A 27,304-nucleotide genomic window follows, 5' to 3' on the forward strand; every position below is an offset into this window, starting at 1 on the left:
TTTATCTTATTTCATGTTATTCGTGACGTATACTTCTACATATGTTATACCGTCACGAGTTAATTATACTTGTTTACTTCCTAGCCATACCAGAGCTCAAGGCTGCCGCTATAACCAGCAACCCTACGCAGATAGTCACGTCACTTTCACCTATCTTCTATTCAGTGTCTTGTGTGCGACGTAAGCATCTACGTAGGTTGTTTACTAACTTCAGCCACTGCCCTGAACTCTGGCTTCCCTCCCTCTATGCAAACTACTAATTTATCACCCCAATAGAAACACATTCAGAAACACTATCTAATTTGTTGGGTTGTTCGGATGAATTCTTCAAATCATGGATAATATATCAATTCGATGATAAAATGAATATAGATAATTATGGTGAATACTTTCATATTGATCACGTGTTGCCGATTTCTAAATTTGATATGAGTGATGATTATAATAAGAAGCTAATCTGGAACTGGAGAAATTTAAGGCCTTTAGAAAAGAAGGAAAACATTATTAAATCCAATAAACTAGATTTACAGTTATATTTAGATCAACTGGATAAAGCAAAGACATTTGTTGAATTATGGAATAGTATTTCACAGAATCAACCGCATTCTGAGGTTTTGATCAGTGGTTAGAAAGCTGGCAATTCTATTTGAGCTTTGTATGTATATAATACATAGCTTTTGCTTACTACTAAAACATATGTTGCCAAATATATCTTGTTTTCAATTCTAAAGAATTAATTAACTTCATCATAAAGAACATCTGTGCAGAAGTAATTAGTTTGGTCGAACGTGCGCCACGTTAGCAGTTAGAAATCAACTTTCACATACATGGTACGTATTGGATATTCTCTCTCAAAACACAGTTTACAGTTCTAAATCTAAATGTAAGTACCGTTTTTTGTAGTTATTATGAAGTAGGGAAACCTTTAAACATATTTAAGTATAGTAATTCATTTTCACGATATCTTTTAGATTAAAATGGAACACAAAGATCAACCAGAAATTCTAAGCCAACCAACGGATGAGGAACGATTGCTACTGGATAGTGAAACTCAGGAATCAATAGAAATGGAGGATGAAACTCTCATAATTGACGAACAAACTTCACAAAAATTACAAGAACATTTGGACTATCATCAAGAAATGGTGAAAATTCTGAGTGATGTAATACATAATAAACAATTACCGCGCGAACTACAATTACCAAAATTACCAGCAACGCGACTTAAATTGCTGTTGGGACTCAAAGAATCGAAAACTAAGAAAATGAGTGGAGAAGAGTTGAACGAGTTTTTAAAATCTAAATTAATCATTGACACAGGACATTTAAACTTTCCGGAAATACAAAGTGTAGAAGTTATTTCATTTGCTGAAATTACTGATATCTTAAAAAAAAGTTATAAAACCATATTAAATAGAAAAGCAAATCACCTATGGGACCACATCATTTTCGGGGGTTATCTAAATATAGGGTTTTCAATGTTTGATAAAGAAACTGAGGGGATTTCTTGGGGACTGTGGGTTAAAAAGAACATAGATATCAGTGCTGGTTTTGAAAGAAAACTGAGAAGAGTAGGTAGATTAATGAAATATGAAAAATTCAAAATATTAGGATTAGCATTTAGTGAAGTAGTAAGACATTTACCAGAAATTGAAGAAATGATTGGAAACAATCCAGTAATTAAAGAATTATGGACAAAATTATAAATTATAATACTGAAGGTCTTAGATATCAAAAATGTAATCTCGATTGTATATATCTGTTTTAATATTGTATTGTTTACTGTTAACTGTGTATTGCGTAATAACCGGTCCGATTGAACCGCTTTTCTATTGTTCTCCATTGTTCTACTATTGATCGTTGTTAATGGCGGCGGTTGTTCTGTATTGATTGTTTACTGTTAACTAAGTGTTGCGCAATAACCGGTCCGATTGGACCGCATTTCTATTGTTCTCCATTGTTCTACTATTGATCGTTGTTGACTGAAACAGCTGCTCAATATTGATTGGTTACATTTCTATGTTTGAATGTTGTAGTTTACAGAATAAAAATATAACTGTGTATTGCGCAATAACCGGTCCGATTGGACCGCATTTCTATTGTTCTCCATTGTTCTATTATCGATCGCTAAAATTTACATAATAAATATATGTGTTTATGAAATAGTAATTCCACCAGTCGTTTCTTTGAATTTATTTTCAGTTGAGGATTTGATATCGAGGATCCAAAATGACTTATCTGGACAGTTATAATTACTGCTCCTATAGATAGACAATAGTAGTGAGATAATCTAAATCCTAATTTAAATAAAATATAATAAAAATTACATACCTTCAACTATCTATTATTTCTATTATATTTTTGATATTTTCTTTTCAAAAGAGAATACTTTATATCACAAATAAAAAATACTTAAAAAACAATAACTAATACTAGAATTCTTTAACTTTAACTATCTAGTATCATTTGAAGAATACTTATAATACTATTCTTATTAAATTTCTCTAATATAAATGTCTAAGAAATCGAATAAGAATAATATTAAAGTTGAAAAAACTTTGGAAGATTTAGGTCTAACAGATGATAATGATAATGTGGCAACTAAATGTGATAATAAAATTGATAGTAATATTGATTACGAGTACTATTTATATTGTAAACATCATCTAGAACTATTGATTGCTGGCGGGAAATCTAAGGACTTCTTAGGAAAAATAATAACTTTTCAAGAACTAGACTCTATGAAACCCGATAAAGTAATAAAATATTTTAAGATTTATGAAGAGTCAAGATTAGCTAGAATAAACGACTCTATAAGTGATGGTATTGTCAAATGTTATTCAAAATTATGTAACCAGTTAATACCAATTGATGATGAAAATAAATTATATAATGATTTGAAAAATGACTATTTAGTTATGACTGAATTACAAAAATGGGTTGGATACGCTTCATTTCAATTAGGATCGGTTATGACGTTGATTTCTACTGGAGTTATAACATTTTCGAACATCAAACCTATGGAATATAAATCAGGTAAGAACGAAACAGATGTACTACAACAAAACATCGAAACAGAAAATGAATCAGAACAAAAATTAACTAAAATAAATGAGTGATGGCGTTAAGAAAAAGGTTAGATCCGAGAAACAAATTATATGGGCAAGAGAATTAGGTAAAAGATCTTCAGAATTAAAAAAAGCTAAGAAAAAGAAATTAACCGATATAAATGAATCACCTGGTATTGATTCAAATAATAATCCATCTAATTCTTCTAATAGTGGAAGAAATAATTACTTATATATTACAATTGGGTTAATCACAATTATTATATTATCCGGTGTAATATATAAATCAAAATTCAAATCCGATGATAAAGATGATTCTAATGATAATAAACCCATCATACCAGAAAATAAATCAAATGAAAATAAATCTAAAATATTATTAATGGATTAAAATATGATGAAAAAAGAACAATATTTAAGAGAGTTATATTATAACCCAGAAAGTGAAGTATCATATTCTAACGTTTCAGAATTATGGAATAAAATTAAATCTGATAATAGCAATATAAAATATAGTGAATTAAAATCATGGTTACAAAATCAACCCACATATCAAATTCATAAAAAGATGGATAAAAAATATTTAACAAGAAAAGTAATGGTTTCATATATTGATCAACAATGGCAAGCTGATTTAATTGACATGAAAAACTTAGAAGAATATAACAAAGGATATTTCTGGATACTAAATGTTATAGATATATTCAGTAGATACGCATGGAGTATCCCGATTAAAAATAAAACTGGTATAGAAGTGACAAATGCTTTTAAATCTATATTTAAAGAAGCTATTCCAGATAAGATACAATTTGATGAAGGTAAGGAATTCTATAACAAACATTTCAAAAAACTATTATCTGATAACGATGTAGAATATTTTTCAACACATTCAGATAAAAAAGCATCTGTTATAGAAAGATTTAATAAAACATTGAAAACTAGAATGTGGAAATATTTCACCGCTAATGAAACATATAAATATATCGATGTGTTAGATGATTTAGTGAAAGGTTATAATAATTCTAAACATGGTTCTATAAATATGAAACCTATACAAGCTAGAAAAGAAGAAAATTCAGAAATAGTTTGGAATAATTTATATGGAGCATTTGTTACACATGATTTTGGAGAACCTAAATTTAAAATAGGACAACATGTTAGAATTTCTAAATATCGAAAAACATTTTATAAAGGTTATACCCCTAATTTTACTGAAGAAATATTTAAAATTAAAAAGATAATATTAACTAAACCATTTGTTTATAAATTGTTTGATTTAAAAGATGAAGAAATATTAGGTTATTCTTATGAACAAGAATTATCATTAGTACCAAATCCAGATGAAATAGAATACAAAATAGAAAAAGTATTGAAAACAAAAACTCTTAAAGGAAAAAAGTATTCTTTGGTGAAATATAAAGGATACGATGATAAATTTAATGAATGGATTTTATCTAGTAAAATTAAAAGAATAAATGAATAAAGATTTATTTATATTTGAACCGCATAATATGTTAGTTACTGGAGTTACGAATTGTGGTAAAACACATTTCATATTAGACTTGTTAGAAACTATTTATAAAAATCATTTTGATAATATAATATTATTCTGCCCAACTTATGAAATGAATGAAACGTATAATAGAGATATAGTTAAGATAAAAAAGTTTATTATATTAGACCCCAAAACAGTAAAAGAAAATTTAGATAATTGTATAAAAATTGCATTAGATATTTATAAAGGATCTAATACATTATTTATTATCGATGATTGCGCAAATTTACATGATTCTAAAATTAGAGAAAGCGAGTTATGTTATTTAGCTTTCTCTGGTAGACATTTTGGGATAACAACATGGGTTTTAAATCAAAAATATAATTCAATTGTTAAAGATTTTAGAGAGAATATAAGATTTCTAGTTTTATTTTATAACAAAGATAGAAAATCTATGCAACAATCATTGGAAGAAAATCAAATTATACCTACTGAATTACATGATGAATATATGAATAAATTAAAGAATAATAAAGGTTCAAAATTATTACTGAGATTACAATTTCCATATGAATATAAATTTATAAAATAACTATTTGTATACCTATGTATTAGATACCCTAATACCTAATACCCTAATACCTGATACCCTAATACCTGATACCCTAATACCCCAATACCTGATACCCTATTAGATACCTTAAATAATTAAAAACCCCTTTTTTATTTACTATTATTTTATACAATTTTCAACCTTTATTATTCGAGTTTTATATAATCAATTTCTGAATCACTTTCACTATCAGACGCTAACATCATATTTAAATGCTCTACCGAATCTACATCAACATCTTTATAATTTTTTTTCACCTTTTTCACCTTTTTTACCACACCACCAATAGTTGTTTCATTGTTGCGCTTCCTTATCCTTTCTATCATATCATCAAAAGTTTCTTCTTTATGTTTCATAGAATCTTTAATATCATTATGTTTAACTGTAACTATATCATCATGTGGGCGTATGGCACCATTTTCATTATCATCTTTATTAGTGTTTGCTCCTAATATTTCATTTACAGTGTTTGATCCTAATATTTCATTAGCATCGGTTAAATCTAATTCATCTTTATTAGGTGTTGCTAATAATAAATCTTCATATATTTTTTCACCATTTACTTTTTTATTTGAAACAAATTTTGTAACATATCTAAATGGGTGTTCTATAAATTCTCTTAAACCAACACGTTCTATAACATTAGTAATATGTGAATTTGTATTTATATGTTTATTCCAATTTGATGGAGCGTTTGAAAATTCACCTTTACAATAATCACAATAATTTCTATTTTTACTAACATTTAATATTATTGCCTTATTATATGTAGAAGGTATTATATTATTTGATGTAGAGGGTATTACAGATGTAGAAGGTATTATGTTATTAGATGTAGAAGGTATCACATTATTAGATGTAGAAGGTATCACATTATTAGATGTAGAAGGTATTACATTATTATCAATTACATTACTTAAATTATCAACAACACCACTTTTATTATTATCGATTTCTATCAGTTTAGTTTTATAATTTTTAAAAATAGGATCAAATATCAAAGCTATATTACAAGGTATTACATAATATAAACCATCATTATTTTCATGTGTATCGATGTATGGAATATGTTTATATACTTTACCTCCTTCCATTTATTATATATATTTTTATTAAAGTTAAAATTTTAATACATAACACTATCTAATTGTGAATTTACAATATTTAATTGCGCATCAGATAATATATAAATATGCATTTTAAAATTTTTGATTCCTTTTTTCTTTGTCATGAATAATTGTATTCCATCTTTTGTATTTTGTAGTTTTTTTCCAGAACCATGTAATGAATTATCCTCTGTTGTTCTAAAATCTAACCATAATGCATATTTATTGCCGGTATAATAATCAATTTGATTAATATTACAATTTTCAAATGATTTTACTTTTTCATTCATAAAATGTTTTTAAATTTCTACCCATTGATCTATCATTCTCATTCCTTGACAAAATATTTTATTTGCTATTCCTTCGATAGTTATTTCTACTTTTGTTATTTCAGGATTATAATAATTATCAACATTTATTGCGCCATTAGTATACGTTCCAATGGTAAAAAATATTAATATACCTTTAATAGATCTTCTAGGGAAGTTAATATTCTCATTTATTATTTCATCATTTGCATTAATAGTTACAGTTTTAAATTTATCAATATAATCATATAATAATGAAAATCCTTGATTGTATTTAGTTTGAATTATACTTGAAATATTTTCATCAGTTACTGTATCATATTCTAAACATATATTCGATAATTTATAACTCATATCTTTAACAACGCTAGATATTACAATTTCATTTACAGGAGCAAATGTTATTTCGAATATAATATCTTCTTGAATTGCGTATTTATATAAAGGTGCATTATTATTTATCAATTCAAAGTCTAATGGAATTTTATATTTGCTTCCATATATACTTTTTATCAATTTATCTACATCATTTGTTAATATTGCGCTATTAGCTTCTGATCTTAATTTATTTTGGTTTTCTGATTGGATGCCTTGAAATATCATATTATTTCTATTTTCTTAACCATAAATCTTTATAGTGCATAAATAAATTATAATCATCTAATGAGAAAACTGTTTCTGGACCAATCTTTATTGTTAACTTTTTAATCAAATATCTTCCAACATTATCAACAACATAATTATTATTATTACCGATTACTTTTATATCAGCTGATAAATAAATACTATTTGGAACATAAAAAGTATTTTGTGTTAATCTCGGAATTCTAACATATAAAGTTTCATCGGGATTAATATTTGAAGGGTTATGAATAATTATATGATGTGATCTTTCTGCTTTAATAGCATTAGATATTCTATGATTCTTAGAAGGATTGATATAACTCCCACTCATTTATTTAACAAAAAAATTAATTATTTATTTTTTGATATTTTTTGATATCATGGTTTACTTGATATTTTTTGATATCATATTCACTAACCCAAAAATAATTGCACTTACAACTGTAATTAAAAATAAAATAATATGTTCAGCAGCAAAGTTAATAATGTTTCCTGCAGATTTCAATATAAAACCAACAATTGAAGCAATAACTCCTGGTAATGCTGCAGCAGATTTTTTAGATAGTTCCCATAAATATTTTGCTAATTTCTTTAAACCATCTTTAACTTTATCTTGTATAGAATTATTACTTGGAGGTTTATCTGGTTTATTAGGAGTGGGAGTAGGAGTAGATTTTAAAGCATTTGATATAGCTAAACCTATTGTTGTAAATAACATAGTAACAGCTGTTAGAATTGAAAGAATTGTTATTCCTTCTAATTTAAATAACAATTTTATTCTATCTTTTAATGATATTTCAGAATTTGGTTTAATCAACAAATCTTTAAAAATAACTTTTAATCTATTTATATTATAATCATATGATTTTAATAATAATTTAATTTCTTCTTTTTGTAATTCTATGTTATATTCTAAATCATCAATTTCTTTTTCTAAATATGCATTTCTTTTTTTAAATTCAATTTCTTCAATAACTTTATTATCTCTATCTAATTTTAGTTGTTCTATTTCTTTATTTTTATCAGTTCTATCTTTTTCTAAAAATCTAATTTTAATATCTCTTATACTTTTATCATGTGTAATTTTATCAGATGCAAGTCTTATACTAATAATTTCTTTAATTGCTTTATCAGAAAATATATCTAAATCTTCTAATTCTTGATCTGTTGCATCAAGTAACCCATTCGGTAAAAGTTTTTCAATTGGAACTTTATTTGATTTAAGTTTACTAGTTTTGGAAGTTTTATTCCGTAAGTTATCAAAACGTTTTTCTAATTGTGATTGACTTAAATCATTATCAATTTGTTGAGTGTCTCTTCTCGATGTTTCGGGTGTTGAAGATCTTAATTTATCTCTATTCTCTTCCATTTCTGTTTCTAAATTATTATCAATTGTTTCAAATAATTCATTGATTCTTTGTTTAAATACTCTTTCATTTTTAATAATTTCTTCTTGTGTTACATCTTCTATTTCATTACTATTTCTTATTCTTTTAATTCTAGATAGTAATGAGTCAGACTTAAGCAAAGTTGATTCTGCTAATATTTTGTTTTGTTTTTTATAAGAGATATCAATATAATAATCATCTTTCAAACGATAATAATATTCACCATCTAAAAACTTTAATTCTTTTACTAAAAGTCTGGCACCTCTATCATTTATATTATATCCAGAATTTTCAAATACATGTTTGAAATTATAAATATATTCATTATATTCTAAATTTTGTTTTACTAAATCTGGATTTTCATTTTCAGTAGGTATTCTCGATCTAGTTCTTCTATCAAATTCATCTGTTGATTGACCTTTAGAACCACTATCTGCTAAATTAGAATTATATGCTGATTCATCATCATTATCAATTTTAGCACCTGCATCATTATAATCATCATCAATATATCCTTCATTATCATTTCCCATGTCATCCAATGGAATATTTTCTACACCTTCTACATCCATTTACATAATAAAAAAATTAAAATTTAAAATATAATATTCCTCCGATTACAATTCCTATACAAGTTATAGCTAATTTAGTATTTTCATGTGATTTATTATCATCATTTAGTTTAATTATATCATGTTGAATTTTATCAGTTTTTATATCTTCTGATGTATTGTAATCTTTTATTTTAGAATCATTATCAAATTTAATATTCTTAGTTTTAGTTTCTGTTGATTGAATGTGTTTTTTATTTTTTTCACCTTCCATTAATTTTGGAGCAGTAATAATCTTTTTATTTATATCATTTAATCCAAATGAATTATTTATTGTTGCAGTTTTAATTAGATTATTATAACCAATTATGTTTCCCATCTTTAATAATAAATCATTAGAAATAATTAATAGATTAGGACCTATACAATAATTAAGTCTTACATGAGATTTATCTAAATAATTTTGATATCTTATAATGTTTTCTGGAATCGATCTATTTTTATCATTATGTATGGAATCTTCAAATAAAACTTTAAATTGTTTTTGTGTATCAAATGATGTATTTAAATTTCCTATTATTGGGGATCTTGTTTCAACTTGTGATCCTAGAATACAAATCAAATAAGTTCTAATAGATTGATTTATTCTTTCTATACCTGATTTAGTAAAACCTTCACTATTTTCTAAAATAAAATAAACCCAACCATTATTGTTTTCTTGTTTTAAATTATCATAAAATTTTGGTAATTTATTGAAATTTAATGTTTCTAAATCCTTTGTTTCTATTTTACCATAACCTAATTTTTTATTATAGATATTATAAAAACTATTAGATGGTATGGGAAGTGCACAATATTCTGCAATCTTTTTAGGGCAAGGAAGTGATCTTATTGTTCCAATTTTTGTTCTAAAATCAGAATTATTTATATCTATATTAAATTCATTACAAATTTTATAAAACTTAGATAGATTAATATTATTATCTAATTCTTTGAAATACCTAGATCCTGGTAAAGCGCACTCTAATTCATTTAATATTATTCTGATTTGAAAGTATGTATGAAATCTAAATAAACTTTGAATTAATTTATATTTAGAATTATTCAAATGATCATTCCAACTAATTCCACATCCTGTTGTTGCACAATAAACAGCAAAATTTAATTGGTTCTGCCAATACTTCATATTAGATTTTAATAACCATTGTTTTTCATCTTTCAATTTTTTAAAATTAATCAAATATACATGAAATATATTTTCCATCTTTGCATTAAAATTATTAGTTTCAGTAACATAAATTTCTAAATTAGTTAATGAATCTAAAACTTCATTTCTATATGTAATATCTTTATTAAAATCTATTGCTGGAATATTATATTTAATTGATTTATTATATCGGAAAGTTTTTTGGAAAACTATCTACCATTTATATAACTAAAAAAATTAATAATTTATTAATTCTTTTAATAATTTATCTTGTTCTTCAACTGTTATATGACCATTCAAACTTATTATATAATCTAGTGTGTTCTTTAATTTATTTATTTCTTTTATATTAGTTTTAATTTTTTCTTTATTACTTTTTATATTTAATTTTGAACTTATACCAGTTAAAACACTTGAACTTAATCCTAATACACCAATTGATATAGCTAAAGGTGTTATTGGGCTGAATATTGCTAAAAATGTTATTACAGAACTAATTGTAACCGAACCACTTATAATCAAATAATATATAATTTTACTTTTTAAATATTTTTTCTTTTTTATCTTTAAGTCACTTTCAAATTCTAATATTTGTTTTTCTAAATATGTTTTTAATTTAGTTTTATTTATATCATGAGGAATAATATCAATACTATCAACTTTATCTTCCATTTATTTAGAATAAAAATTACTAATTAGTAAACTTATAAGCAACAAATATAACAATAACAGTTCCACCTAAAATCCATATTATTTCATATTTCTGTTGTTCTTTACTTGGGGTATAATAATCTGATAATTTAGGTTTGTATAGATGTAATTTTTCTTTATTGGTTACCGCGTTATATAAACTCATTGCATCATCAACTGATTGAAAATATCTGTGTGAAATCTTCTGATCATATAATTCTTTATTGATGTAATCCATATAGTCTTGTCTCTTTTCTCTATATTCTTCTGCAGCTTTATTGTATTTCTCTAACGCTATGTCTTCTTTGTTCTCCTAATGAACTATTTTTATCAATATGTTTAAATAAATAACCACCACCAGTAAATGCTAAAGCGTTAACAATTGCTGATCCTATAATAGTTATAATTGCAGAAGCCATTTATTTAGCAAAAAAAATTATGCATTTATATGGGAGGAATATATTTTTGTTTTTCCAAATAATCAATAGTTAAATTAGATAAAGTAACTGCTAATGTTAATTTTAGAATATCATTGATATCAAATCTATCAACATTAACACTTCCCATTTTGAATACTTTTTTTAATACCATTGAATAACCAACAGTTCCAACTGATAGTAATGCGCCATTATATAATCCAGTTATTATCCACTTATTATCACTCATTTATTTATCAAAAAAATTACTATCATCAAAATATTTAGTTAACTTATTTATGATTATTTCAACATTTATTTCATTACTAGTTTTATGATTATCATATATTTCAATTATTATTTTTTTAATATCATCGATGATAAAATCTTCATCTAATTCATAAAATCTTAAAGATTCTCTAATTAAATTAGTAATCTTTTCTACATTTAAAGTTTCTTTATCTATTGTTGTTTCATACTCAAATGTTGTTTCATTAGAAAATACAATATTTTTGATATGTGTTATTACATCATTAATATTAAATTTCATCTCTTTCTCACGTTTAAAATCAAATCCAAAACATATACTCGGTCCAACAGTTATATTCATTTATATATCAAAAAAATTACTCTCTACATCTTATAACTAATTCATATATCACAGGAAAGTTATTTAAATCAATTAAGTATCCATTATGATTTCTTATTTCTAATTTAAAATTATTAAATTTAGGAATGCAAGGTTTAAAATCACATTCTGTTAAATTATAATTTATTTGAGTTCCAAATTGTTTAACATTTTTTAGCGGTAAAATATTTAGTATACTAGAACTACAAATTGTTTCTTTAGTTGCTTCGAAAGTTTTTGTAGGCTCGATTAAATTGCAATAAATATAAAAGTGTGTAAAAGGTATTATATTTGAGCTGCCTTCTGCGTTTCCAGTAACTGTAAGTGGTTTAATTCCTAACATTTTAGCCAGTGGTTTGTTTACCATAAATTTATGTTGTTCATTAGATATCTTTATTCTTATTTTATTAGTACTATCAATTTTATTAAATTTAATTTCAAATACAGAACTACCCCCGATTTTCAACCGAGCTCTTCTATTAATTTCCTGCGCTAATGATTCTAAATTATATAATCCTGGTTTTAAAAATATATGAAACCATTTATCTTTATTTCTCATATAAATCATAAACCCTCTATGTTCAAAAGTTTTATCCGATACATTGTAAAAAGAATTACATAAACTTATATTAACTAATTTTAAATCTACACAATTCTTAAATTCTCTATCTAATTGTACTAGTAAATTATGAGATTTATAATTTGTAAGCCTTCTAGAATCAACAAATATTCTGTATTCTTTTAATTCCGCCATTTATTTTACATATTTTCTTATTCGAAATCTATTTCATGGTGCCCTTTTTCATTCTTACCTTTGTATATGAAATAGAAATCTCCAGAACATAATTCTTCTAGATCTTCACTTGATAATCTATGAAATCTATCTGGTAAATAAGTTCTGAATTTATGTGTATTTCCTTTTAATCCTTCATATTCTAAATGAATTACTAATTTATCTCCATATTTATTAGTAATTGTTTCAATGTTAGTAATTAAATATTTCTTGTGAATTGTTAACTCAGTTAGTTTTTTAAATTTATAATCTACAGATTTGACGCTTGAAGTATCTTTAATTCTATCTAAGAATTCATTGTGTACTTGTTTACTCTCCATTTATTATATAAATTTTTATTGAAATTGATTAACACGTTAGAATCCTTTTCATAATTTCATTTTCTTTTGTTTCTTCTCTTTTGAATTTTATATATTCATCTAAATTGCAACCATAGGCGACTGTGTGGATTCCATCATCTAAAATATATCTTTTATCATCAAATGGATTTAGACTTATCTTCTCTATCTCTTCAATATACATTTCATGATCTTCAGATCTTAAACATTTCATCTTATGTTTTCTAACTTCTTCATTAAATATACAATTGATGTAATCTTTGAAATGAATATTCTTTTCTACTACACTTTTGGTTATTCCTTTTAACTTTTTAGCTTCATGTTCTTTAGTTTTATATGAATACATTTTAGATCTAATACCTATGAACTCTATCATTTCTTCACCACCTAATTCATCTTTGAATTTACCGGGAACTTTTTTATTATCATTGCTAAACAATTCATGATCTTTAGGATAGTTACTGAAATCAAAATGGTGTTTTAATATTTTTAAGTCTTTTGTTATGTTATCACTTTTTATCTTTAATATATAACTGTCAGTATCTAGATATAATATTTCTATATTTTTTTCTCCAAAATTGGGTTGCAATACATTATAATAGAATTCATACATCAATAGCTTTGAAATTTCTAAAACTGCAGCTCCAACATAAATAGGTTTATTGAACTTCATAGAAGTTCTTTTTAATTTAACTGCAGCTAAATTTTCATCGAATATTCTGTTACCTTTGAATTTCGGATACGATTGTAAATGTCTAATTCTTTTACCATTACTAACTAACTCAATATCATTTCTATTTCTTATGTTTTCACATGTTTTTCCATAGAACGCATTATTCATCAGTTTAAAGTAATCCTTCTCAAAATCAGTTTTAGATTTAGTTCTCTGTGTAGTATTAAAATCTATATATTTTTCTAACCACTTAGATTGATTAAATGAAATATATCTATGTACTTTTTTTAATATCATTCCTTGATTCAAATAAAACTTCAACATTCTATAATGTACTACATAATTATATTTATCTTCTTGAGTTACCATTAACTTTTCAGTATGAATATGATTATCGGGTTTAATTCTTTTTTGATAATTTGATAATTCTTCATGTTTAACAGTTTTATGTTCGGGACAATATGCTAGATTTCTAGATTTGAATTTAATATTTTCAGGGTATTCTAAATCTACAACGAAGAAGTAACCAGTATCTGAATCATCTGCAATATCTAGGATTCTTTTCTTCCAATCAAATTTATCAATTTGTAAAACTTCAGTTATTTCAAACATCCCATAAGGTTGTGGTTCCATCATTGCCCAACCATAAAGGTTATTTGCATCTATATATAATAATTTATATCCAGGATTATCATTTACATTGAAATATCTATCACCCAATACACCTGAAACACCTCCTCTTATAGATTTTTCAAATAATAGTAATTGATCTATATTTGTTAACAAATCCATTTTTATATTTGTAAATTTTAATCCACAATCCCATGTTAATCCTGGTGATGAATAACAATGACAAGGATCAATGTTAAAATATTTTAGGTTTACATCTCTAAACCTTTCGAATATATCGGTTAATAATAATACATCTGATTTTAAATATAAATCTACTAATTGTCCATGATTTTCTATTTCAAAATGATTCCAAATATTCAATGTTCTATTATATACTTCATCTTTAACATATTCATTTTTTAATTCATCATAGAATTGTTCTTTCAATAATTCAGTTATTTTAAAATCATTATGATTTTTATAGAAAGAATATGGAATTGCACCTTTATATCTCATTAATTTAAAATCATCATAATTTGGGTAATATTCTTTTAATATCTTTAATTCATCATCAACTAATGATTTTGATAAGTTATCTAATGAACTATTTAAAAATCTATATGAATCTATAAATCTTAGACAACCAAATTGGAATGATATATAATTCTCAGATGTTTTAGCTAACATTCTAAATTTATAAGTTGGTATTTTATCTTTTGATTTATTTGAATTTAATATTTCTATTTCATTATTAATTTCTTCTATTTTATGACACAGTTGTTTGATAAATAAATGTGCATCATATCCTGATAGATTATGAAATATAACTGGTACAAAGTTAATTTTCTTAGCTTGTAAGTTACAATTCTCATGTGCAGCGCCTCTAAACTTTCCATTCAAATGATCATGGTCTCTTACTTTTTTATCTTTATAATTAAATATCTTTTCACAATAATAACATTTATCTGCAAACGCAAATACTTCGTTATCTTCTTCTATCATTATAATTTCTATATTTGTATTCAATAATTTACTAAATCTTATTTCATATTCAATTAATAAGTCACAAAAATGATTGATAACATTTTCATTTCTATAATGATAATATTCACTTTCAATTAGTTCTGGATAATCAGATTTTATATATAACCCGAAAGCAGCAGCTGATTGATGAATCTTTTTAATAGTATTTGTTTTTGGTGGTTCTTCTGAATAATCACTTTCATTAGAATTTAATTTCTTTCTTTTATAATATATATCTTTTCTATCTTTATCTGTTAATTCTTTATTTAATGATTCAAAATCTCCATATATTACAAATGGTACTTTATTTTTGTAATCATATTTTTTGAATTCTAATATTTTATCTTTTTCATTTGGTAAAACTAATTTACAATAATCATGATTATCACATAGTTGTTTATGATTTAATAATGCACCTTCAGTTCTGAATTTATGTAAACATTTTCTACATAGATATATTTTATTATCAAAATCATTTTCTGATTTAAAAAATAAATCGATTTGTTTAATCCACATGTAATGATTCTCATAATATAGTATATCTATAACATCATTTGAATCATAATCTTTTGATAGGTATAAAGGTTCTAATGTATAATGTTAAATATTATTTCCTTTTGTATTTGGTAATTTAATTAAATCAAATACATTTATCTTTAAATTATTATCTCTTTCTATTTTTGGAATATTTTTAATTCTAACAGGATACTTATCTATCTTATAATTATTTTCAAATTGTTTATAATGAGTTAATCTAAAACTATGTGTAATATCTTCTGTTGGATGTAAACAACTTATTATAGCCCATATAAAACATTTATTATCAAAATTTTGTATATTTATTACACCATTAGTTTTAAATGGTAATTTAATATAACTTGTTCCATTTATACTATCATCTTTATAATATGATAAATTATTTTCATCAATTGGTTTTGATTTAGTTAACTTATTATATTTTGTGTTATAAACATGTAAAGTTATAAATATTATCTCATCAAATATTAAACCAGATCCTTCAAAATATTTCTCTTCTATTTTAGTTTTTACTTCATTATAACATTTATTTAATTTATCATCTATATGTTGTTTAGATATAATATGTTGTGAATGAGAATTTATATTATATATTGGTTTATCTTCAGATTTTATAAACTTTACTTTAACTGATATACTAATTTTAGGATATTCAACATCTGTAATTATTTTTATTATTTCTTTCATATTTTCTAAATGTTTTTTATTTTCTTCTAATGTTTTTCCTTTATGAAATTTAAACTCGATAGCTGCTGGACCAATATCACTTTTAAATGCTTCGGTTATCTCTATATCTTTTTTATTATCTAATGAATTAATATAATTTCTTACATCTTCCATGTATGGTCTTTTATTGTTTAATTTATTTTTTATTCTTTTAATTGTCTTCTGTTTCTTATCATTATCTTTATCAAAATAATCTTCACCTAAAATATCATTATTCTTATTTCTAATATGACTTATAGATTTTAAATGTTCTTTATAATATCTTTTATCACTGAATGATTGATTACATGTATCACATTTATATGTTTCTTTTTCATTCTTTAATTCTTCTAATTTAGTTTCTAATATATCATCCTTATATTCTAGTTTCAATTTATTCTCTAAATGTGTTATAGTTTTATTGTGTCTTGCTTTTTGAGACTTGTCTATATCGATATTACATGTTGGGCAGTAGTATTTATTTGCTTCCTTTTTAATACTATATTTTTTATTAAAATTGATTTTAGAAGTTCAATGATTTAAATGTTATTCATATATGTGAATATTTTAAGAGTAATAGGGGTTTAGTTGTTTCATATCAAAGGTTTAATGATCGAGTTCATTAATAACAAAATATTAAAAGTAATTAAAAAACTATAATATATTTTCATAACCGTGTGTATTTCAGTTGAACAATAGAATAATTATTATCATTTGAATATATTTGATTATATAAATTTGTGTATTGTAATTAAATCAATTGGTCGCGGAGCGGAGCGGTAGCGAAGCGGAGCGACCAATTGATTTAATACAATATGCTTTTTATATTATTAATATCTTAGAATAAATATTTAGTTTTAATATAAAATACACACGGTTATGAAAATGTATTATAGTTTTTTAATTACTTTTAATATTTTGTTTTTTAATGGGCTCGACCGTTCGACCTTTGGTATGAAACAACTAAACCCCTATTACTTATATCAACAGCTGAAATTATGTTCTAATTCAAAGGTCTATCAACTAACTATTCTAACCTAACCTATTTATTCGGCCTACCCATTCAGGCTAGGGTTTGGGGGTAGGGAGGGGGATACTGAAATAGAGAGACATGTTATACAGGTCACACCGGAATTCTTCAGTCACTCTGTCATCATCATTCAACTTCAGGTTCAATCTTCTGTGACTAGGGGGTCTTGTTCTTCTCACTGAAGTAGAACATACAGGCCGTACCTGAATCGGGCCACTCTGTTGTGTGCTGGGGGTGAAGACACGTACTTTTCTCAGCGATGACCCTGAAATGGTCATGTTTATTTCAAGTTAAATATTTACATAATAGGCGTTGTCTTATAAAACAATAAATTTGAAAGAAACGGAAATTCTGAAAAAAGTAAAAAACCTGAAAATAGAGAGAAACCCATGAATAAAAGAAGCATGAAATACAGGATCCTGAAATAAAGATATTAGACATAAGTAATAAACAACCTGGGGCCAGTTGCTCAAAAGTTGGTTAAAGATAACCGGCCGTTAAATACCATAGTAACAATGAAATTTCAATTGTCACCATATCAACCAACCACTGGTTAACTCCAACCAACTTTTGAGCAACCGGCCCCTGATCTGTAGACCCAGAGACCCGCTGGACCCTGACGTAAATAACAACCTATTTTCTAATTAACGCATTTTATTTAAATCTGTATTAATATTCATGCATTTCTATAACTTACTAACTCACCGAGTAAGTTCCTAGACTAAACTTATGAAACATAATTTCAGCTGTTAATGTCCTCTAACTTACAGTTTATCCAATCCTGTGCGTGTAATGTCTGAATTCCAATGATAATCATTGAGTCAATTTGAATCCTTGTGTTTTTGATAACAGTTCAGTGTTTTTTCACAGTTTATATCAATCCGGAATTACATTCCATTCCAAATATATCCTGAACAAGAAGCCAATTCAAATTCCATTTAATTTCCAGTAACAGCTCAGCTTTTGAGAACAGTTAATCTTGGATTTCGTTTCAGCGCCATTCCGTTCATTCAGAATAAATCCTAGTATGTTCACAAGAGGTGTCTACTTTTTTACGGGACTCAGTTTGAGCACCTCTGTCCAGACTGGTAAACCATACCATCGCGACAACCTCTAGGTGTAAACATACACGGACAACCAAATGTAATAATCTGTGCGATCGAGAAGAATTGTCGAACACAATTAAGCTTCATATTTGATATTATCTTACTATCGGGGTCACTGGTCATAATCCATCTTCGCTCTATAAACTGCGCGGCTCTACAGAAATCAATAAATACATAATAGTTTCCATATTCATTTTCTGTTTCCACTTTCTGTGGAAAAGACAATGAATTCCTCTCAGACCTAAATTCGAACCATACAAATCATGAGAATTATAGCGCAGACTCGACACAATTTCAACCGAAGTCTTCGATGCAAGCTGGTGATGTTACCTTGGATTTTATATTTCCCTTAGCATTATTTCAAAGTGAAATTAGGGTGATTTAGTGATTTAAAAGCAACTGTCAGCTGGTCATTTTACAATAAACGGGCAATATGTAACAATCCGTAGTTTTCGTTTCGACTCCATTTACTTAGCCATTCAAAAATACGCTAGTGCTCGGTCATGCACGACCGTTGCATTTCAACACTACATACCAAATAACCAAGTATTACCAACTCTATTATTTGGTTGTGAAATTTGGGGTTACGAAAATCTCCGAGTTCTTGAGTGCGTGCAGCTGAAATTTTTTAAATATTTACTCAAGTTAAAGAAATCTACTAATAGCTCATTTGTCTATGGAGAACTGGGTCGTTTTCCTCTCGAAGTTTACGTACAGCTTAGAATTGTAAATTTTTGGGCAAAATTAATAACTGATGATAAATTATCGTCAAAGGTTTACAGCTGTGTTTATAATTGCTATATTGATGGTCAAGCTAACTCTTGGATGGATTCTGTGAAGAACATTTTGCTCCGAAATGGGCTCGGATATATTTGGGAAAATCAAAATATTCCAAACGTGAATTACTTGATTCTGATTCTTAAACAGAGATTGCAGGATCAGTTTATGCAAGTCTGGCATGCAAAACTTACTGATTCCACTATGGCTGTTACGTATTTAACAATCAAATGCCGTTTCGAAATGGAAAAGTATCTAACTGAATTAACCCCTAGGGACCGGTTAACTTTATGTAGATTTAGATGCTCAGCTCACAGGCTACCGGTGGAAGTTGGGCGGTGGCGAGGAATTGCCCGTGTCAATTTCACTCGACGCATTTACAATGCATTCAGTTAGATCTAGTATAAAATAAGAACAAATCTACTCACCACTGTATATTTAATTTGAAGGTGAGCATATTTTTTTCAAAAAGTGTAACTTAATATGCTTGTGCTTGTGTATATATTGTGTATGTGTATTCTGCGATTGTAGTGTACGTTAATTGTTTGATAGTTATTTGCGTTTTGTAAACTTTGAAATCCACAACTAGATATCAATCATTATTTTATAAAGGTATCAATCATGATGAAAGAAGAAATGAGAACACGCGGCATCGAAGTGTTATTAGGTTCGACGGAAAAAAAACTTCAATGAGCTGTGTTTATGGACGGGTTAGAACTGGACGCGCCAGTCAGACACGTAGCTGATTTCAGCAGAGACGATCAGTTTAATTGTGTTATATAGAATGTTACTTACGGGTGATACTATTGTCTTTAAACACCAATTATCACCCGATGCTAAAACTCTGTAAGTTTTCTGTTCAAGTCACCTGTCATATAAGTTAATTCTGAGCTCTACCGTACAAAACAATTGATAGTTTATTCACACTGACGATTTATATTTGTTCGTTTCTGATGAAACTCGCATAAAAAAAAACAACAAAGAAATTGGAAAAGAAATTAAAACAAGCGATGATCCAGATGAAAGCCGTGAGAACAGTGTTCTCATTGAGGTCAGAACAGGATAATAATTGATCAGGATCCTGGAGACACCGGTCAATATTCGGTGCAATACAACATAATTCATACGCGTCCGAAGCGAGGACATATAAAGACGTCAGATTATCAAAGATATTATTTTCCACAGAAATTATTCGAGATTTGTCAGAAAAGAGACTTTACGACAGAAAAGGGATGTTTGGTGACAAAGTAGTCGAGAAACTGGACAGACAGTTCTGTGTACGCCGTAGCTGACCGGGTAACTGGTGCCGATGCGGGAAATATTTTCTAAAGAAACGGCTCGATTCAGTCGTGATACCTGCTGGAACCGGCCAGCTCAGGCGACGAGACAGTTTGATAAGTTTCGATTTAGATAAATCACACGAGCAATGGAGTATTGGGCATCGATTTCATACATTAGTAGAACTTTATTTTTTGTTTTCGTTTAAAATATGCGCACGCTTCCAAACGTAGTTGACTTGAAGCAAAATTGTTGGTAAAAGAAGTAAAATTTCACCCCGATTCTAGAATAAATTGCTTCTCAATTTGCATCTAATATAAAAGAATTGTTTACCCTAGATTTTACGCGAGAACCACGTGCCAAATGATTCCTCTTTCATAGGAATAAAAGTTGAATCACTTCCATGAAAATCGACCCCCGCAGACACCGACTGACTATAAGCCCGGAAATGTTGCGGCAATATCGTTCTTGACTCCTCGAAAGGAATTGTCGTCCATGCGTCTGATAGGATCAGCTTACGGAGGTCAGACAATTTTATTCATCTAACGATTTTCACTTTTTGCTTGCTTCCTCTGTTTGCTTATCCAGCGCGCATTATCAATCATCCAAACGTTCTGTTAAACTTCCTCAATCAGATAGATTATAGTTCTAGATATGTATACGGTATATGTGAATCAATCCTTTCAATGTAACAATAATGAAGACGCGTTTGTTCTCAATCATCTGCACAGTTTTTTTACTGCTGGGAAATTGTTACATTACAGAAATATCTGGAACTAATACGGATACAATAAGTAAGTAACTGACCGCCGTTACTCGACTTTGTGATGATATTTTTGCCTGATTTGCAAATCTTTGGTCGATGGCGCCAGAGTCAATGATGTAGATAATATAATTGCTACGGGCCCTATAAAATGTATCTGACGAATAAGAACAAACTATTATCAGGAGATTTACAAACTATGAGATCCTGTCTGACACGTGACTCGTTTATTTGACCGCACACATACGTATTCCTCCTCCTCATCCGATTGACTTTATTTTTCGTGAAGTTTGAATCTTCATGGCTGGTTGATAAAGACGAGTCCCTTATAATCACCTCAAAAACCAGGGGAAAAGCAGAATATTGAGCAAAGGGGGAAGGCAGTGTATTACCAGGTAAATAATGTTTTATGCGTTCATAAAAATGTGCGCATTGCCTACAGTAGTTTCTGGCAGGCGCTACAAATAGCAATCTATGTAGATTTTAATTGTGGTTAGTTTCATCATTAATATGATTGATCTCACTATCAGAAATTATCTTTACACGAGGCATGGGACGGGTTCGATACCCTCTAATCCCCCCCCCCTCCTTGGATTTTCTCCTGATAAGTTATTCGAAGTTTGACCGAGTGCTGTCAATTCATTCGTTTCAGTATTTCTTTCAAAGCCAGATCTCGGAGGAAACCCCGACAGTAAAACACAAGGAGAAATTGTAAATTACACTTGTAAAATTGTCGGAAATTTTAATGTAATATTCCAAGAGAAGAGAAGAGCTTCAGAACAATGGGAAACAATTCCAGACGACAAGCTTCACAGAGCTAGCGTAAAGAATGTCCATTCCGTTGAGCTAATACTCCAAGCAGATTTCAAACTACACAATGGAACGTCATTTAGATGTCTTGTAAAGGAAAGCCCAACAGATCCCGAACCTATTCAGTTTGATCTAATCGTACTAGTTAATCGAACTGGTAAGTAACAGTTTGTGTAGCTAATTGAAATAGTTAAAAGATTTTAGAACATTAAAACTTGCTTTCTTGGTTTCCTACAAATATCAAAGAGTCAAATTGTGCCGATAAAATGTCCAATGTCTGGTGTTTTTAGTTTCATCCGTAGTTTCATTTTCTATTAAAAATGTCCCTGGTCAAGTGCTGAACACATGTGGAGAATGGACGACCAATTTTTTGAAAGTGTTCATTTAAAATAATCTCATGTAAATATCATCTGTTTCGACATCGAATTTACTTTTGTTTTCACGCATTATTTTCGTTGAACCGCGGTTTGTTGCCTCCTCGTTGATGTATTTATTCCGTCCGTTCATCTCCGTACAAGAATAAATTTTGTGTCAACCATTTTACGGCTCTCAGATTTAAGAATTAGATCGTTGATTTCACAGTCTGAAGCACTGTTTTCTGACTGGCCACGCAGGAAGTATTCTTTATTAGGCGCCGCATTCATAACGGATCTCATTTTCGTGTTTGTTGTTCATTTTATGCGAAAAGGCACATTGATTTACAAATCAGCTATTTTGCGTTCCGGGTACTGTACTTAGTTTACGCAAAGATCCAGCATAAGGTTTTCTAGAATTTTTGCACAGTCAAAAGAGTGAAAAAATTGCCTAACATCATTAACTTCATCAGGTGACGGGGGAAACCAATGGCATTTACTGAAAAATGGCTAAAAGCTGGGTGGGTCTAGGAGGAGGTATGACATCATGTGACCAGTGATAGTTAATTACTATTAGGCGTTACTACGGTGTTGAATGCATATTGTTCATTACGGAAAACACTTTTTTCCAGGCTACTTTGAAAGCAAAACCGCACGCAGTGAAAGTTACTTTCAAAATGTAGTTTTTTTTCTCTCATTTCAGATGATTCAAGTTCCACTCAAATCCCGATGACTGAAACCACTACATTCGGGTCAGTATTCATTTCGAGCTAAAAATGTCCGACGGAAAAAGTTCCTAGACGATGTACGGGTTCCTGTTGTTTCGTAACAACGGCTGATACTAGACTACGTATCACACTCTGCTTTGCGGTCTATGTGTTTTGTGAAATAGCTTGATTCGATATCTCGCTTGTCTCTGGTTTCCGAATAAGAATCACGTGCTGGTTGGTGTATTCATAATGCTGATGTTTAGATCTGTTGGGGTCAATGAAACTGGAATTGTAATAAAAACTGGGACATTCACTAATTATTCATGTCGTTTTCTACCATCAGCTGAAAATTTGGGAATAAAGGCAATCGAAAAATATGTGACATCGATGCCGCTACCACCAGCCCTGCTTTTGTTCAATTCTTCGCTGGTAATTTGTTTTTTGATTGTAAATTTCGTCCTTTTCATTCAGAGTTCGCCTGGTTACTACTGAAGAAAAGTTTCGCTCGAAAAACAAGGTCATTATAAATTTAACTTATAAAGGCAAACTTTCATATAACTTCCATGCGTTTTTTACGTAAAAGTCCCCGGATCCAACACGCATTAATACCCACTTAACGTAGGGTAAAACAAAACAAACTTTGGAATAATTATATACATAAAATATAATTTTCATCACCTTAATATTTATTGATATATTCATTTTTTTTTCTTAGACTGACCCAACCGTCCAGCCTAAACTGGGCCACACTGTCCGGACCACACATGACTGGACCATGTCGATAGTTTACATCATTAGTGGAGTTATCGGTTTCCTCCTCATCATCGTTATTATCGTAGTCATCGTTTGCAGGTATTTACTAAACAAACACGGTAGATTTCTGAAGAGATTATAACTGTGTCTGATTGGACCGAAGTTCAATATCAAGGTCGATTGTAGAGCTCTATAACTAATGATAAGCGGTTGTCGTTAGTTCCAAGTCGAGTTTGTCGGTGACGTCATGTATAAATGATAACGTAACCGCGCGCGTGTCTACTTGTCACTTCGTATCGAACATACACGACAAATGTTGCTATTATATTGTGGGCTTTCCTGAAAAAAATGGCTGATAACCAAAAAAACTAGTCACAGTGGCTTTATGTCACAACAAATAGCCGAACGTGACGAACGTGATAAAGCATTTTGATTTTTTAATTGATCGGAAAACAGGTTTTCGTAAGGTAGGCCTACTGGCAGTACATTAATTGTTCAAATTCCAATAAAAAATGTCGAAGTTCCAATTTTCTCTAATTATTCTTCAAAGTAATGACGACTTTGATAAACTCATAGGAATTGCAGATACGGACCAATACACGAGCTTTTTATGCGGAGTTAACTCTTCTTTTCAAGAAGTTTTTCTAGATGCGGGCTTTGCAGTAAATGATCTGAACAGTATGATCTCTGATCAAAATCTTACATTATTTCAACATTTCTTTCTCGCTCGATTTCTTCAGCGCAAAACTACCCATTTTTCAGACGCAGGCGACTTTCCAGTGGAGATCGTGTGGACACTACACCCGAGTCTACAACACCGCAGCAACAAGTCGAGATGGTGTATGGAGTCAACGAGGAGTTGAATGATGTCATAGATTCGGGTAACGAAACTGACATACCACACACCAGCAATCAGAAAGTTACTACAGATCCGTGCGTGGATACTGAGGCCACAAACAACAAATATACGACTCCTTATATGGATATGGGAGCAGGGGGAGACACGCATAGAGATCAGTTCTCGAATCCCGAACCTTTCGTGACGTATCATCAGTTAACGGAAGATACTGGTGAACCTGTGAAAGATGATATTCAACATTATTCTTACGCTTCTGTTGAATATACTCATGATCAATTTCCCTTAAGGGCTGCCGCTGGACAAACAGTAACTGATTGTACATACACAAAACATACTAGGTTTTAATATATCGTTTCAATGGTTACAACATCTGCTAAATGAAATCGACTAAAACTACTTTATCGAAACAATAATTGATTTCACATTTAGCATATGATAATCAACCAGGTGTCTAGTTTGGTTTGAGTCTCTGACTTGTGCAGCAGACGGATGGGGTGTCAGATCCGTCCACATCACTGCACCACGCAACTGATGAACTGGGTTGTCCATAACATTCTCCCTTTAAAAAGGACATCACCGAGAAATATCGTGAATCTTTAGCAAATGTTTACTTTGGTCGAATTATATTCAAACTGTAAATTGAAATTCCAATGATTAATCTTCAAAAATTAATCTTAAAATCGTTACCTTAAATAGAGTAAGCATGAAGTCAAATAGTCATTTGTAGCTTAACTAGATTATTTTTTAGCAAGTATGAGCTTTGTCGAAAATTTGGTAATGTTTATGAGACAAGGAATGCTTTACGTAGATAAAAAGGATTTTCAACAAGGATAGACACAAAATAGATATAATTGTCGAACGGATATGTAAATAGATATAATATAGTATTATGTACAATCAGACTTTGTGCTGAAAAACCATCGTGAAAATTACAGCTGGCATCAACTGTGTGTAACGAATCCCAAAAGAAGAGAAAGATAAAGTTAGAAAAGTCACTTTTTATGTTAATAGTTCATTGGTTATCTCGCTTGCCGCAAACTCTTAACGTTTTTGTAATCGTTTGACAACTATGACGTCATGCCAATGCTAGTTAAATTGTTCGAAAGTCGTAGTAAAAATAACGCCGACGCTTCTCTTTTTCGTAGTAACTACAAATTGAAACTCCGTTTACGTTAAATATTAGACACAGCTGAAAATGACTTAACATAATGTTTCGATTATCCCCATCAACAAAGCGTCGCCAGATTTATGATTTAATGGTCCACAAAAGTTATTTCATCACATATTTGCTCGTTAATTGCTACCAACATGCATGTATAACTGGCTTAGATCCAGAAATCTAAAAATGAAACTTCTGGGTATAACGAGGTCATGCGCCAGAATGTCAGTAGATGGCGCCACGTAAATGTAAATATAGTCGTTCTGGGAAACCCAGAAATAATTTTGAAAAAATAAACGGCAACCCGAATTCGATTTTATGCTATCACGCCGTAACTCGTAAGTTTAAACACGGTTCACAACTCGAAAGTGAAACGGATCATGATAGCGACACGAATACGAATACGCTCCAAACATTTCCATGGTAAGAGGATGGAAAAAACGGTACTTAAAAATAATTACATAAACGTTAATTAATTAAAGCATTTAAAACATCATAAACTGGACTCACATTCTACCGCAGAGGTCTCGACATCTACCGCAGAGATTCAGAATTACGATTTAGACCGGACCTGGTACCAATTTCTGTCCACACAGATTCAGACTGGTCTAAAATTTGGACCGAACCTGGTTCGCTCTTTTAGAACCAAATTTAGACCGGTCTAAATTTCGTCTTTTGAACGCGCCCTTAGAATAAACCGAATTAGTCTTGGGTCAAACGACAACCTTTCCTGGTTATACTCCCAAGTAGGCATTTGGTCGGGAGCACTCGGAGATCTTCAGTGACGATGAAGAAATGCTTCGAAAATATTAACAGTAAGAAACGATATTTATTATTTCCACAGAAAATCCGTGGACACACATTTCATGGGGTCGTGGGTGGTCGTGTACGTACGGAAGTGGATACGTAATGTCCTATCTATATGAGGTAC

The 27,304-nt window shown here is 29.0% G+C and overlaps 1 protein-coding gene across 1 annotated transcript; it reads left to right on the forward strand.

The window, feature by feature from the left end:
• The first annotated feature begins 21,880 nt into the window (after positions 1-21,880).
• On the forward strand, positions 21,881-26,149 carry LOC141911147 (uncharacterized). The gene is made up of 6 exons (XM_074802119.1): positions 21,881-21,947; positions 22,382-22,696; positions 23,596-23,644; positions 24,074-24,119; positions 24,318-24,454; positions 25,118-26,149. The coding sequence occupies exons 1-6, from the start codon at positions 21,881-21,883 to the stop codon at positions 25,557-25,559; spliced, it is 1,056 nt and encodes a 351-aa protein (XP_074658220.1). The 3' UTR covers positions 25,560-26,149.
• The last annotated feature ends 1,155 nt before the right edge of the window (positions 26,150-27,304 follow it).

The sequence above is a fragment of the Tubulanus polymorphus genome, chromosome 9 (genome assembly GCF_964204645.1).
Source record: "Tubulanus polymorphus chromosome 9, tnTubPoly1.2, whole genome shotgun sequence".
Classification (NCBI taxonomy): Eukaryota; Metazoa; Nemertea; class Palaeonemertea; order Tubulaniformes; family Tubulanidae; genus Tubulanus; species Tubulanus polymorphus.